The sequence below is a fragment of the Schistocerca americana genome, chromosome X (genome assembly GCF_021461395.2).
Source record: "Schistocerca americana isolate TAMUIC-IGC-003095 chromosome X, iqSchAmer2.1, whole genome shotgun sequence".
Lineage (NCBI taxonomy): Eukaryota > Metazoa > Arthropoda > Insecta > Orthoptera > Acrididae > Schistocerca > Schistocerca americana.
Window position 1 is genome coordinate 314,259,718 of NC_060130.1, and position 17,385 is coordinate 314,277,102.

The window sequence follows — 17,385 nt, forward strand, 5'->3', positions numbered from 1 at the left end:
TAATTTAGTTAGTTACTGTGAACTTTTGTTTCATAAAGATACTTACTGTAATGCTTTGTGTATTGTTTTATTGCTCTTGTTTTTTACATCTTATTTGTGTACAAAGAAAAAGGTGTAAAATTTTTTTAAGCACAGGAACATAAAATACAAAGCACAGTCCTGTTTTCTGGACTGATAAACTATTGTAACCATACTTAGAATCATTAGATATTGGTTGTATAACTACTCTAGATGTGGGTTTCTTCCTGATTGTACTGTGTACATAGTGAAGCAAAAGTGTTATTGTGAAGTCTTGAAGTGTCAACTGTTTCCATAAAAAAATGTTTCATCAGGATAAGATTTGGGGATAATACACTAAGAAGGAAAGCAATCGTGTAATGTTCAGGATTGGCACTGATGGACACAGCACTGAAGTGAACTTTTTGTAAAATTAGCAAAAGGACTGATTTTACAATTTACATTTAATACTTTATTTTTTGTTTCATTTCTGATCATAAGTGACTGGCTGGGAGGCTCACCCTCTTCAAACTCCAGATGATGCCCGAACATCGCTTCTCTCTAACATGGACTCTGATAGTATCAGTGATATAGAAGATGATGACATATCAGATGAAGCACCACCATTGTTCCTTCATTTGACCTGCACTATTCATGCTAAGGGTAGCTCTGGAAGCTGCACAGTTACAACTTTGCCAACATGCATAAGTAAGTACTTCACTTCTTGTTTTCAAATAACATAATTTTCCACTTCAGCTTCATTTATTATATTTTGTGTTTACTGAAGCCAAAGTCCACGGAGTGTGTTTCTAAATTCACAGACATATTTTTGAATGTAACTGATATTCCGCCACAAATGACAATTCCTGATTTTGGCCTGGATGAGATGGCGGGAAGACATAATGATGAGACCATCTAGAAATTTTACAATTTTTTTAAAAAATTATTATTTGTAAAATAACTTGAAGTGATACAAGACATGGGAATAGATCTTATTACTTCCCATTTCTGTTTAGCATTATATATTCACATTTCTATAATCTTCCTTGGGTCCCTTTTATACGAGGGTAAGTCAATTATTATGTGCAATTTAGTTATATTTTTGTTTATTTTGGTAGTACTGTCGTTTTACGTTGATGACGCATGCCTTGTTTATTTGTTGTTATATCTTTGCAATTTTCAAGCTGCCAGGTTAGTTTCATTATCACTGCCATGCTGTTAATCATGGCTGCTTCGCTGTCTATTTGCACCAAAGAAGAGCAAAGTTCAGTGATCCGATTTTTGTGTTCGGAATGTGTATCAGGGGCCAAAATTCATCGAAGACTTTCGATACAGTGCCTATGAAGGGATTAAAAAATTCCAAAATGGTTGCACAAGTGTTACGCACGATGAAGGAGCCGGACGACCATTTACCACCACAAATGAAGAAACCATTGAGCATTCATGTGAAATGATTCTCTTAGACAGATGATTATCTATTGACGAAGTGGCACATCATCCGCAAATTAGTCACAGTTCTGCCTATAAAATCATCCACAACAGACTTGGGTTTCATAAAGTTTGTGCAAGATGGGTCCCAAAACAACTCGCACAGTTGCATAAAAAAATACGCTTGGACATCTGTGAAAAACATTTGGACTGCTATGGTAACGAAGGGGACAACTTCTTAGACAGGATCATTACTGGTGACAAAACATGGGTCCATCATTACAAGCCGGAGAGTAAATGGCAGAGTATGTAATGGAAACATCCCAATTCGCTGTGAAAGAAAAAGTTCAAGACCGAACCGTCCGCTGGAAAATTGGTGCTTAGATTTTTTTAGGCTGCATAGGGTCCGGTACTGGAACATTATGGGGAAAGGGGCACAACAATATACAGTGTATGTTACAGTGAGATGCTTACTGCCAGGCTCAAGCCTGCAATTTGAAGGAAACGCCAAGGATTGCTGTCAAAAGATATTGTGTTGTTGCACGACAATGCCCATCTGCATACTGTGCCCACACCGCTGAAATGCTTCAGAAACTCAAATTTGAAGTATTGGATCATCCTCCATATAGTCCAAATCTTGCCCCTTCTGACTATCACTTGTTTGGTCCACACAAACAGGCATTAAGAGGCTGTCAATTTGCCTCGGCTGAAGCAGTGAAAGAAGCGGTGCATTCCTGGCTCACAGCTCAACTGAGAACCTTCTTTTATGAGAGCATCGGGAAGCTTGTAAAACAATGGACCAAGTGCATTGAAACGCAAGGAGACTATATCGAAAAATGGGATTCTTGTAAGTTTCCTATTTGATTACAATAAAATTTTATAACTACTTTGCGGATAATAATTGACTTACCCTTGTACTACTGACAGCATATTAATATGTTTCTGATATCTGGATAGTTCTGTTCAGAATTATTGATTCTCAGTTTGTGAGTACTGAACAATACTATGGTGAAATTTAAGGAAACAAAATGTAACTTCACAAAATAACACCCTATGGAAATTGTCCACTTCATGTGTTCATTAATGTTTGAGCAAGGTGACACAGTGCTAAGATACTTGACTCACATCCAGGAGGATGGTGGTTCAGATCCTTATTTGGTCATGCAAATTTAGGTGTGCCATGGTTTCCCTCAACCTCTACAGATAGAACCCTGAGTAAGCTTACAATATTCATTCCTGTTCCCACTCTTATCCAAACCTGCACTAATTTTCAGTCTGTAATATCATCACTATTATTGCAACATTAAACTGTTAAAACAATTCCCTAATGCATTTTGCCACAGTCCATCCATTTTTCTCTGTCTTAAGCTTTCAGAATAATGTCTCCACCATAAAATAACAGTAATGTTGAGGCTAAATTTATTAACTTAATACCAAAGCCTGTCTTGTCTTGATGATGGAAATACAATATGCTAATGATGAAAATACAGTACATTGTGTCACAACAGCTGTTAAGTGTGTTCTAAACTGGTATATAGTCATTAATCTTTGCTTGACAAGAATTTGTATCTGGAAAATTATGTCAATGTGTGATTGAAAGATACTTTATATCTTCTGCATCACTCAGCATGAAAACTCAGTTTTAGTCTTAAAATCTCTATTAAAAATATGATTCAAAAGCTAAAATAAGATTATGAGAAATGGCATCTCATAATCTTTCTAAAGAAAACAAAATATTTGCAGATACAAGACTCACTAAATGCTCATTTAAATGCTACAATAAAAAAATATTTTCAAGTTACTCTTTTCATCAAACAGCAAAAGTGCAGATAATGTGAACCACAAGATTGATCAGGTTAAGTGTGTCATACCTTAACTGAACCATGAGTTGTGGAGCATGAATGTAATGAGAAACACAAAATGTGTTATTTAATTGCTAACTGTTGGTAGTATTAGCTATATGTGGTAGAACCAAAGCCTCCCTCTGGAATTGGGCTCTTGGAAGAGAAGCAATAGCATCTCTTACACAGATTATGTGGAAAATGTCAGCCCAAGAGAGAGTGTGAAAGTGAAGGGAATAGTTCTAAACACAATAGTATCATCTGTGTTGGTATTTATTTATTTGTATATTTACTGTATGTGTTTATTTTACTAGGCAAGAATAGGTCCTTCAAAGTGTCATTCTGATATGTGCACCCTCTTATAACCCAAAGTCAATTCATTAAATTTGCAGCAAGTTTAAATTTGGGCAGCTGGTCACAATTTCACAGCACTTGGCACGCTGAGATATTGACACACTGCAGAGAGAGGTAGCAATGGTAGAATTTAAATAAACTGTTTCCAGAGTACTCATCTTTTATTATTGTTCTTTGTTGTTGTTGAAAGTTGTAGGCTTGTAATCCATGTCCATGCTAGATTCTAGAATGCAACTTGATATACAGGTCTAGATGATGCTCGGTTTCATTTTCGTAAATGATATGAACACTGGTTGAGTTTCTTTTGTTTAATAGATATATTTTTCATTATTTCACTTCACAATACAAATAAGTTCAACCTCCACACTAACTCAGCACGTACATGACTTGTACTTCATACTCATACCGAACAAGAACAAAGATTTACTTATAACAACATGTAGCAAAGAAAATACTAACAAATATCCATCTATTCATGCAAAATCATCCTTGGAACATACATTACAAAATTAAAGTACAAATAATTCTTTATCGTTGCTTATCTTGCTAAGAAGTCCATAATAATCATAATGATTGCATAAAGTGTATATATATGTTGAGATTTATACATTTTCGTATAGCTATATGGTAGTGGATTTCTGGGTTTTGAGTCTTTAACTTGGGAATCAGTCATTTCATATTATTCAGAATTAGTTAGTGCATTCTATTTCACGATAACCAGTTTTATTACATCAGATAGCCCTAGAGATTTTATTTAAAGTTAACACTGGAATGTGCGTAGTACTGCAGTGGTGGTGGTGGTGGTGGTGGTAGTAGTAGTAGTAGTAGTAGTAGTGGTAGTAGTTCATAGGGTACTAGGAAAGCTTTTCAGTACAGCTTTATTTATTTATTTTTGAAGTAATTTCCACCACACTGAATACACTTCTCCATCCTCTGAAACCAATCCCTAAACCAGTTCTACCAAGTTTCTGTAGGGAGTGAAGATTGATGACTTGGGCAGGCACTGCTCAGTGTACCACTTAGCTATGACTGTCGTCTATGTGTCCAAAACATGTTCCACAGTTCCACTCAGTTTGAAAAGAACAGCTATCATTTTCTTCTTTACTGAAGCTATGGATGTGTTGTCATCTTCAAAGACCCAAACTTCGTTTTGAGTCTTATTTGGCACATCATAATAGTACAGCCAAGTCTCGTCACCTGTCATGATGTTATCACAAACTGAGATTATCTCTTAGAAAACTTTGTTACCATTTCCCGGCACCAAGTCACACATCATATCATCTGATCTTCTATCAGTTGATGTGGCACACAGATAAAACAAAGTTTTTTTACTTGCAAATGACCATGCAGAATAAAATGAACTGCTGGTGCATTTAGCCCTAAGGTATCCTCTGTCTGCTTATCAGTCACTCGCCTGTCTTCTCTAGCATTTTCCTCACAGTATCAATGTTTTCCTCTGTAACTAATTATTGTGGACTTCCCATCGTCTTAGTGTCTTCTAAAATGAAATTTCCTCTTTGGAATTCTCTGTACCACCTGAATATAGTTGTACGTTATGGACACACATCACCGAGTGCAAAAGGCATTTCTTCAAAGCACTGGTCTATGTTTAAACCTTGTGTGAAGTTGTACCACAAAACTGCCTGAATCTCACTTCCTGACCACAATGCCATAGCAAACACTTCAAACTAACCCTGCTAGTGAACGACTGTGTTCACAGACTTGGCACAGGGGCTAGAATGCAAGTATGAAGTATTCTCAGAACACAGCAACAATCAGCCTCCTGTGACTTATTGTTGTGTCATATTGCATAACTTTCCAAGTACCCTTTGTAGTATGCATGGGTTAATAATGTAATGTTAGTCCTATTATCATTCTATTAAGCAAATTTCTCAAAATATGATTTAGCTGTTAAATGAGTGAAATGATATATTAATGTAAAAGCATGGTAACATTACCAAAACAATCACATTCACAGAAAGAAACACCTGGTTTGGAGAAGAGTGAAAAAGAATTGCACAATGTTAAAAGGACAAGCAGAAAGGGAAGAAAAGAATCAGAAAGAGATAGGGCTGAAGAGAATTTCAGGAGTGTTGATAATGTGACAGAGAGACTGATTCACTGTCAGGCAGGAGGAAGACCACTGTGATATTCAGACATGGAAGCTATGCCAGTGATAACAGGAATAGCTTTAATCTCTTTTTGAATAGTGTATTTTTTGGGATGAGATGTAACTTAATAGACAGTTTGTTTCGTAGGTAAATGGCTGACATGGAGAAAGATTCAGAGTTAAATCCTAGATTTATCATATCTTGTATTGCAGTTATTGAATGGCAGTAATTATTTAATATGTGAGGAGAGTTTTTGGGACACTAGTAACTAATAAACTGATGAAAAAAGTTGATATGTAAAAATCATGTCATTTATCGGGTTGCATCTAACCAGATCTTATGAAAGATAAATATGATCAATCAACCAAATGTTAACACTTGTATCTTACAGAAGCATTCATATGTGTTTGCAGAAATTTATCTAAGCGGGGCAAAATTCTAAAATTACCATTTTTATGCAATTGAGTTGAAGAATTTAACAATGTATCTTGCCCAAAGAATTGAATAGATGCACACTACACTTTCTGTATCCTGAATGATCGATAGTTATCCTCTCTAAATCTTTTTTTGAAGTAAATTACTTTTTTACTTAAAAAGTGAGTGTATTCTATTAATACATGCATAGCACAACTTTATATGTTATTAACATGATTATCGATGCTACCTTTTCTGAGTTAATGACTTGAAACTACATCCTCATATGTTTAAGCCAAACATATCTATTGAGTTAGATAATAAAGCTAGAAAATATTCACAAAATACATTTCTGTTCACATAATGGTAGGTTGACCCAGAAAATTAATAATCAGAAATAAAAAAAGAGCTCAGATGACAGAAAAGATATTGCTGGATATGGAGGAAAGCAATAAGAGAAAATGCCGTTGATTAATATATCCTTCATGTACCAGAACAAACTTTAAAAATGTTTCTTATAGAACTTTGATACAATGAGGACTACTTTATTTGCTTGCTGTATTTTAAATATGATCACGTTAACGAATTTATCAATCTTCATGGCTTGTACTTTTTTATGTTGACTGGCATAGTTAAAATTTAACAAAATGACTTCTGAATGCTACATTTTTGAGTGTTCGTTTAAAGTGTAATCTAGGGTCAATATTCAACTAGAGGGATGTGGGAAACTTTGCAAAACCGCTCTCAGTTTGACTGAGGACTGCAGTGAGAGTATCCTTGTCTTCCAATTTGTTTTGTTTTGACAAACTGCCTCTTGGCTTCTGCCTCGGGTTCTTCAGCCGACATTCATCTAATGATTTTACTGACGTTTCGCCAGCACGAGTGGCTGGCATTGTCAAAGCTTCACCCTCCATTGTCAGTAGAGGGTGAAGCTTTGACAATGCCAGCCACTCATGCTGGCGAAATGTCAGTAAAATCATTAGATGAACGTCGGCCAAAGAACCCGAGACTGAAGCCAATAGGCAGTTCGTCGACAAGTGGCCATGAAAGCCTTAACAATTTTGTTTCGTTTTAACAGTAGATCTTCTGCCAAGTTTTTGAATGGCATAAAGTAAAAGAGAAAGCTTCTGTTGGCTGTGACAGTCTGTTCTTCCCAATTTAATGCTCAGTCAGGATTATGATGAGATCATTTACTGTTGTTTGATATGGCAATATGGTACCCTCAAAGAGTATGCAAGAAATGCCCTTGCCAAAATGTTTATTGATCAACTTATGTTACATTGTAACAATTGCATGTTAGTTTAAGATGCAGGTTTTGTGCCCTTCTTGATACAGAACAGAGGTCATCATTCATGTCTCAGATGGAGGAATAAACTGTCACTGAGACACAACTGAATTTCGTTGAGATTTGAGTGATAGTTACAATAATGTAACACAAGCAAAATACCATTGATATACAGGAAAAGAAGAAATGGATTGAGGAATGAACCTAGGTGGACTCCTAAGATCACAATCACAGTTTTGTGTGGTAACTTGTGACAGCTGTGGATGACTCATTGAAATCTGCTTTTCATGTAGTCCTTAGAGAAAATCACTGTTTCTTTCTCAAAAGTAAGATTATGAAATCAACAGTATCATATGCCATGCTGAAATCAAGCAGTTTTAAAATGGTTGCCTCATGTCTGTCCATGGGTGAAACTAAATCATCACTCAGTCTGACAGTCTGATTAATGCAATTGCAATGCTATAGTGTTTTTGGAAGCCTGATGGATGTCTAATGTGGATGTTATACATGGTGAGGCAGTCAATCCGAAACAGTTCTGATGTTGATGCTATAGCACATTACAAGAAATACTGCAAAATATTAGAGACTGTAATACGGACATCAAAGCAAATATATTACGAGGAAATGATAGTCATATCAGATAACAAAATAAAGACAATATGGAATATAGTGAAGGAGGAGACCGGTAGAACCAGACATGAAGAGGGACAAATAGCATTAAGAGTAAATGATACATTGGTGACAGATGTGTATAGTGTTGCAGTACTTTTTAACAAACATTTTATAACTGTTACTGAAAAGATGGGGTTGTCAGGTTCTGCAGATGCTACTATGGAATACCTCAGACCAGATATTTCAAGTAACTTCTTTAATATGAATTTGACCCTCACTACCCCAGCAGAAATAATGTCCATCATAAAATATTTAAAATCAAAAACATCTAGTGGGTATGATGAAATATCAAAGTTAATTGAAGAATGTGATTCTGGGTTAAGTAACATATTAAGCTATCTGTGTAACCAGTTGTTTATCAATGGAATATTTCCTGAATGGTTGAAATATGCTGAAGTTAAGCCACTGTTTAAGAAGGGAGATCCAGCATTCTCAAAAATTTTAGAAAAAGTAATGTACAATCGACTTTATAACCATCTTATCTCAAATAACATACTGTCAAAGTTGCCGTTCGGATTTCTAAAGGGTTCTAATATTGAGAAGGCTATCTACACTTACAGTGAAAATGTGCTTAATTCATTAGACAAAAAATTGCGGGCAACTGGTATATTTTGTGATCTGCCAAAGGCATTGAACTGTGTAAATCACAATATCCTTTTAAGTAATTTAGAATATTATGGTTTAACAGGAAATGCTGAAAAATGGTTCAAATCTTATATCTCTGGCAGGAAACAAAGGGAGTTATTAGGAAAGAGACATGTATTAAGCTATCAGTCATCATCCAACTGGGAACAAATTACATGTGGGGTCCCATAAGGTTCCATTTTAGGGCCCTTACTTTGTCTTGTGTATATCAGTGACCTTTCATCGGTGACATTACCAGATGCCAAGTTCGTTTTGTTTGCCGATGATACAAAAATTGCAATAAATAGCAAATCAAGTGTAGTCTTAGAAAGATCAGCTAATAAAATATTTGTGGACATTAATCTTTGGTTCCTAGCCAATTCTTTATCATCAAACTTTGAAAAAACACACTACATGCAGTTCAGAACTTGTAAGGGGTGTCCCACAAGTATACTCCAAACATACGGTGACAAGCAGATAGAAGAAGTGGACAGTGTTATATTCTTGGGATTACAGCTTGATAATAAATTCAACTGGGAGGAGCACACCACAGAACTGCTGAAGTGTCTTAACAAATCTCTATTTGCAATGCGAATTGTGTCAGACATAGGGGATATAAAAATGAAAAAAGCTGGCGTACTATGCTTACTTTCATTCCATAATGTCATATGGGATTATTTTCTGGGGAAATATGCTAAAGTTAAGCCACTGTTTAAGAAGGGAGATCCAGCATTCTCAAAAATTTTAGAAAGAGTAATGTACAATCGACTTTATAACCATCTTATCTCAAATAACATACTGTCAAAGTTGCAGTTCGGATTTCTAAAGGGTTCTAATATTGAGAAGGCTATCTACACTTACAGTGAAAATGTGACCCTCACTACCCCAGCAGAAATAATGTAAATCATAAAATATTTAAAATCAAACCATCTAGTGGGTATGATGAAATATCAAAGTTAATTGAAAAATGTGATTCTGGGTTAAGTAACATATTAAGCTATCTGTGTAACCAGTCGTTTATCAATGGAATATATCCTGAATGGACACAAACCCGTGCAGTAAGAGTTATGTGTGGAGTGAACTCAAGAACATCATGCAGAAGCCTTTTTAGGGAACTAGGTATACTAACTACAGCTTCCCAATATATTTATTCCTTAATGAAATTTGTCATTAAAAATATATCACTTTTTCAAACCAACAGCTCAATTCATGGACTCAATACTAGAAATAAGAATAATCTTCACAAGGGTTTAAAGTCACTTACTCTTGTACAAAAAGGTGTCCATTATTCAGGAACACACATTTTCAATAACTTGCCAGCAGCCATAAAATGCTTAACAACCAATGAAATTCAGTTTAGAGAAGCCTAAAGGATTTATTGGTGGCCAACCCCTTCTACTCCATTGATTATACTAGAACTGACATGTGATTACGTTTGCACGCAATTTGGGTGTGTAGATCCTGAGAAATCAGTACCCAGAACAACCACCTCTAGCCGTAATAATGGCCTTGATACGCCTGGGCATTGAGTCAAACAGAGCTTGGATGGCGTGTACACGTACAGTTGCCCATGCAGCTTCAACACGATACCACAGTTCATCAAGAGTAGTGACTGGCGTATTGTGACGAGCCAGTTGATCGGCCACCATTGACCAGACGTTTTCAATTGGTGAGATATCTGGAGAATGTGCTGGCCAGGGCAGCAGTCGAATACTTTCTGTATCCAGAAAGGCCCGTACAGGACCTGCAACATGCGGTCGTGCGTTATCCTGCTGAAATGTAGGGTTTAGCAGGGATCGAATGAAGGGTAGAGCCACGGGTTGAAACAGATCTGAAATGTAACATCCACTGTTCTAAGTGCCATCAATGCGAACAAGATGAGACCGAGACATGTAACCTATGGCACCCATACCATCGTGCAGGGTGATACTCCAGTATGGCAATGACAAATACACGCTTCCAATGAGCGTTCACTGCGATGTCACCAAACATGGATGCGACCATCATGATGCTGTAAACAGAACCTGGATTCATCCGAAAAAATGACGTTTTGCCATTCGTGCACCCAGGTTCGTCGTTGAGTACACCATCGCAGGCGCTCCTGTCTGTGATGCAGCGTTAAGGGTAACCACAGCCATGGTCTCCGAGCTGATAGTCCATGCTGCTGCAAACGTCGTCAAACTGTTTGTGCAGATGGTTGTTGTCTTGCAAACGTCCCCATCTGTTGACTCCGGGATCGAGATGTGGCTGCACGATCCGTTACAGCCATGAGGATGAGATCCCTGTCATCTTGAGTGCTAGTGATACGAGGCCGTTGGGATCCAGCACGGCGTTCCGTATTATCCTCCTGAACCCACCGATTCCATATTCTGCAAACAGTCATTGGATCTCGACCAGCGCGAGCAGCAATGTCACGTATGATAAACCGTAATCTTGATAGGCTACAATCCAACCTTTATCAAAGTCAGAAACGTGATGGTACGCACTTCTCCTTCTTACACGTGTCATCACAACAACGTTTCACCAGCCAATGCTGGCCAACTGCTGTTTGTGTATGAGAAATCGGTTGGAAAATTTCCTCATATGAGCATGTTGTAGGTGTTGCCACTGGCGCCAACCTTGTGTGAATGCTCTGAAAAGCTAATCATTTGCATATGACAGCATCTTCTTCCTGTCAGTTAAATTTAGCATCTGTAGCATGTCATCTTCGTGGTGTAGCAATTTTAATGGCCAGTAGTGTAGTTCTATTACACGTTTATTACCTTATAAATAAAAAAACTTTTTTTTTATTTTAAATTCAGCGCATTAGTGGTTGTAAAAATGATTCTTTCATATCGTGTTCATTAAAAAAATGATGATCATTCCACTTGGGATCTTTGGCATGGTACATTATCTTATATGTTTGAGTTGTAAATATTTGTCATGTATTATTGTTTTTCTGACATTTTCTACATCCTGGAGGACCACCTCACTACGGATCAATTGATTGAAAGTAAATCTAATCTAATCTTCATGAACAATATGCATCAATGTTTTTGTAACTGTGGGTAATATGCTGAATGACCCGAAGTAATATGATATGGAAACTTTGAAAGGATTGATGTAAGCACTTTTTCAAAATGTAAGTGGAAATAATTTCTCACAGAGAGAAGGAATGATGTAAATCCACTTAGAAGAGACCGAGCGAGGTGGCGCAGTGGTTAGCACACTGGACTCACATTCGGGAGGATGACGGTTCAATCCCGTCTCCGGCCATCCTGATTTAGGTTTTCCGTGATTTCCCTAAATCGCTTCAGGCAAATGCCGGGATGGTTCCGTTGAAAGGGCACGGCCGATTTCCTTCCCCATCCTTCCCTCACCCGAGCTTGTGCTCCGTCTCTAATGACCTCGTTGTCGACGGGACGTTAAACACTAATCTCCTCCTCCTCCTCCACTTAGAGGAGAATGTGAAATATTTCTGAAATGATGACACCAAGAGCATTCCTATTATAACTATTTATTCAGCAGTCTGAAACAATGACATGAAGAAATATTTGAAAACAATTATAAGCAGTGGAGCATTTAGATATGCCGTACTGTGTACTACTAAGATCACATCTTAAAGATTCAAATTTAAGAGAATACCATGTTTAAGACAGCTGTATTAATAATATACACAAGCGTAATAATGTAAAACTTACTGATAATCCAAGCCATGTAATTATACATATTGTAAAAAAAAAAAACTAAAAAAAATATTATGACTTCCTTTCAGAGCTATGGTACTTTGATTATGTTTACTCTATGTATAATGGTATTTAAAAAAAATATTGTGTCCGGCAGGTGAACTAACGGAGTGCTTGGAAAATCCAGATGCAGACATAAATGTCAGTGGCCTACAGGTAACGTTGGATGTGTTTTGCCTAACTTTGCCACCCACTGTGGAATTTGTTACTTCAGAGAAGACATTAACTGAAATGAGAAGTACCTCATTCTGCAGTTCATCTCCAGTGCCAACAGATGGAACTAATTCACCTGTCAGATCTACACGCAGCAGTCTTACATCAAATCATCAGTATGTCAGAAATATTTTATGTGGACAGTTCTTGTAATTATTAAAAACAGCTAATTAACTAGCTTGCTTCTGAAAACAAATTCTTTTTCTTACAGGTATGTTTCGGGGTCTGCAGCTGACTTTTTGCAGCATCTTCCAGATTATCAACATAAAGCTGTTGCAACATCTGTTGAAGAGGTAAAAGGCTTTTGTATGAAATCAGTGTTATGTTTGTTAACATTGCTTCTTTATGTGTGAAAATATTTTTAAAAATATGTGAAAATAGTTCCTTGTTTTTAGAAACTTGTAGTTTTATCTAACAGTTTTCTGCTGTCTATATTACAAAGGTTCTTTGTAAGTTTTTTTGTTTACATAATTAAAATATGCCAGAAAGTGGAATACAAATTAAAATACGCCCTTTATAACCCTTGCAATTTCATTTAATTAACATATCTTGAGGCCCATATATCATGTGCAGTGAAACTAAAGTACTTAGGTTTGTGATCAACAGAGGATAACAAAATTGTGTTATTTTGGGCTATTCAGTGTCCTCTAGTTGTCTTATGGACACTACGTGAAAGAGAACCGTAAAATTAGAAGGGAACATAACATAATTCCATTAACATTATTAGGAAAAAGATAGAGTTCTGTAACCCTAAAGATGGTACAATGAGTTGCAGACAGGTACAATGAAAAGACTGTTACGCATTTAGCTTTCAGCCGAAGCCTTCTTCAGAAATGAAAACACACACACACACACACACACACAGAAGCAAGCACACCTCATGCACACATGACCACCATCTCCAGCAGCTTGGACCAGAATAAAAAATTGCATTGCATCACATTGACTTGGGCAATTGGTCATACCAACGACCTTTAACTTTGAGAGTCTGCGCACTACACTATGCCGAAGCACAATGAGAAGTCTCAGTTATGATCCTGCATACATCTTTCTTGTACACACTTTTTCTTTTTTATATTATTGATCAGAGACTTTGAAAGAATATTGTCATTTTACAATTTTTATGTTTTGGGAGCACATATTTATGAACATATGTAAATGCTTATGTTGTATATATAATGCATTTTGAGACATTATCAACTCTTATAAATTTTAAGATGACAAATACTAATGAAATGTACTTGTATTTTATGTAAAAAATAATGGAATGATATGTTCCTTTCTAATTTTATGGCTCTGCTTCGCGTGATAAAACTCCTTAACAATACTATATGTGTACAGTCCTTTTTTGGACATTGACAAGTATTATAACATGTGAATTTTTAACCCTTGGATAAGATGACAAAATTTAGTCAAATATATGTGTATTTTATGTAGAAAACAGTGGAATGGTGTTATGTGCCTCTCTGATGACTAATTTCATGTAATGAGATAAAAAAACTTGAGGACACTATCAAGCCCAAGTCATAGGCAATTAAGTCATTTTGTTATCCCCTATTTATCACTAACATAAGTTAGGTGAACTTAATGTATACACATTTATATGTACACACATATAAATGCCAATACCACATATAATGATAATCACTTTTGTTGAGGAAAAGAAAATACCATATCAACATATGAATAATAAATGAGACAGAACATGTATACTGGATTGATTGATCATTTATTCTCATGCAGCACCCCCCCCCCCCCCCCCCCCCCCAAAAAAAAAAAAAAAATTGTGGAGCACCCAGAATATGGGAGTACTTCAACTTAAATTACCATCCGGCTCTTGTGCAGAGGGTTGTTTGTGGCAGTGGTGCAGCCATGCAGCCATAGGTGTATTCGAAGGTGTGATCAGTGGTGAGCAGCTGGACAGTGACCCTGCATGAGTGTGGCACAGTGTTGTGCAGCCATGGTTGTCAGCCTGCTGTCCAAAGATGTTGACACAAACACTGGTTTAACTCTCCCGATAAATGCTTTGTAACATTTGTCATTTTGCAATCTGTTTTATGTGTTGATCCCACATCACAACACTTTGAAAAGTCTGGTGTATGGGGGCTGAAGAGGGGCTTAAAGTAAATCATTGTGAAGCATGACCTAGAAGCAGTGCACCAATGCTTAGTGTCCTAAAATCTGATGTTCACCATCTTGTAAAACAGGTGGCCATTGGATCTTTGACACATGTTCCTAAACTAGTGGTTGTTCCACCTGGTCTGGCAGTGGTGCAGTTCTCAGGTTGTTGTATTCCCACAAGAGAACATTGTACAATGACTGACACATCAACTTTATTAAGTCTAGAAAACAATGTATTATAATGGGTACACTAGCCACAGAGGAGCTCATAGCAACAGTTTGACAACACATATGAAGAGATAAGCATGTAACTGAGTTACATCTGGCCAGGCCTGTCTCTAAAAGCTGTCAGCCGGACGGTAATGTGTGCACACAAGAGGCTGCACACGCATTCATGAGTGGAAGCCTCTGATGGTTGTCGAACTTCTAGCTGTGTCTGCTAAGTTCTGCGGTGTGCTTTATGACTGCTTGCTTGAATCTTGGGTGTGGATCTGTGCGGGTCATTGCACCATTCCACTCTTTGGGGAGCAGAAGTTTGCTGGTCCCCATGGTGAGTTGCAGACAGCTGTGATGTAGAGATGGCATCCACATTCATGGAGGCCCAGGAGGCGAGAGGAGCAAGCAACCCTAAGTCGCTGGAGACCTGGGTATATGGTGAAATTGGCCAGTGCAAAGAGAGTTCCAATGCGTCTCCCTCCCCGTCCCCATCCCCCACCCATTCCCCCTCCCCCTCCCTGTCACAACATGAAATTACAGAACTGGCGACGGGCAGTCCAAGTTGGAATCCACAGCGATATCCGATGGTAGTATGGAAGATGGAGTGACACTGCCACATCTCCTGTGACATGTGACAGTGAACCAGCTGGAGCACCAATGGAGATGCTGCCGGAGGCTGCCAAGTCATAGTCACTACTGTAACTGGAAGAGGAGACCAGAAGCCTCACACATAGGCTGCGCCCAGTGACCACGTTACCACCGAATGTGGTGTTGCAGCTGGGATGGGGGAGGGGGTGGGTGGGGGAGGGTGCTCACTTGCATGTGGAGCTGATTTTGGTGGTACTTGCCCTCCTGATCCCCTGTCTGGAGGGTGTAGACACAGTGGCCATTCTGGCACACAATGACTGACGGTTTCGAGCAGGGACACTGACCAAAACTACGTACCCAGACTTCCATCTCTAGCATAAAGCCTGGTGCTCTGGAATTCAATGGCGGGCAGAATCCAAGATGGAGGAGGTGGAGCAGTCTCCTTTGTTTGCACCCCTGGAGTAACTCTGCTGGGCTGCAAGGACCAATAGGAGTCATCTGGTAGGCTGTCAGAAAAAATTTAACCCTTCTTCAGTGGGAAAATCTTGCAGATTTTTTTCATCTGGTTGTTAAAGAAGCACACCATGCTCTTGACCTCCCAATTAGATTGTGGGTGGAAGGGAGGGGATTGAACATGACAAATGTTTGTCTGCACGCAGAAACATTTGAGATAGGAACTGGTGTCCATTATCAAAAACAAGGATTATTGAAAGACCTTTCTCAGAAAAAAGGAAAAAAAATTGGATAGAGTTTCAATACCAACCACAGTAGTGACCAAGGGATACCGGGCCATATATGGAAATTGCAAAAATGTGTTGATGACGATCAGTCAGAATGCATTCAAAAACAGACCTGCAAAATCAATGTGGGTGCATTTGTAGGGCTGGGTTGCTGGAGGCCATGGAGAGAATGATGACCTGGGGGCTGCCTGTTCACTATCACACTGGAGATATGCAACAACCAAGTGTTCCAGTTTTTGGTCAGTGCTGAGGCAGAGTAAATATGTCTGTGAACCAAGGCTTTGGTGCGGGAAGTGCTCCAGTGCCCTTCATATAACAGCTGTAACACCTCTTGCTGCAAACTCCTGGAAAGACCACCCGGGGAGCTGCATCATCCTTGGAGATGAGGAGGACCCGATCTAAGACTGAGAGACAATGGCCATGACTAAGTAGTTGCGAAGTGGATTGGATGAGTGGTCCAGAGGACAAGAAGACCAATGCTGTTGGACAAGGCAGACTACCTGCCTGAGGATGGTGTCTGCTGCTGTTGCCTTGGTGACTCGGGCACTAGTTATCCGAAACTATTTACCGCTTGTTGGGACGTGACATCCAAATTAATACACGAGCTACACCCAATTGAACTGGGCGTCCGGGCAAATGGGAGGCTGGGAAAAGGTGTCTGTGTTGGCATGGCACACCATGAGGCAAAAATGAATGTCACAGTTGTATCTGGAGAAGAACAAAGCTCACCACTGCAACCTGTGAGCCTAGGTGGAGAGACTAAATAATGAAATTAAGGGCTTCTGGTCCATAATTACTTGGAATTTGGCACCATACAAGAAAATGTGTAATTTGGTGACCGCATACACAATGGCCAGAGCTGTCATCTCAATCTGAGAGTACTGGACCTGTGCTGGACTGAGGGGTTTGGATACAATTGTTAGTGGCTACTCCAAGCCATCTGCTTTCTGATGCCTGAGGACTTCCTCCGTGCTTTGCTGTGAGGCATCCATAGCCGAAAGCAGTGTTTTGTTGGGATCAAGGGTAGCTAGATACGGTGCCAACTGGAGGTGTTCC

At 38.4% G+C, this 17,385-nt stretch overlaps 1 protein-coding gene across 1 annotated transcript in view; it reads left to right on the forward strand.

Annotated features, from left to right (window-relative positions):
• Positions 1 to 17,385, forward strand: part of LOC124555989 (KICSTOR complex protein SZT2-like) — a 332,080-nt gene that overhangs the window by 94,352 nt on the left and 220,343 nt on the right. The window contains exons 9-11 of the mRNA XM_047130034.1: positions 499 to 705; positions 12,549 to 12,780; positions 12,876 to 12,957. Of these exons, the coding sequence (XP_046985990.1) occupies positions 499 to 705; positions 12,549 to 12,780; positions 12,876 to 12,957 (521 nt within the window). The remainder of the gene's footprint in view (positions 1 to 498; positions 706 to 12,548; positions 12,781 to 12,875; positions 12,958 to 17,385) is intronic.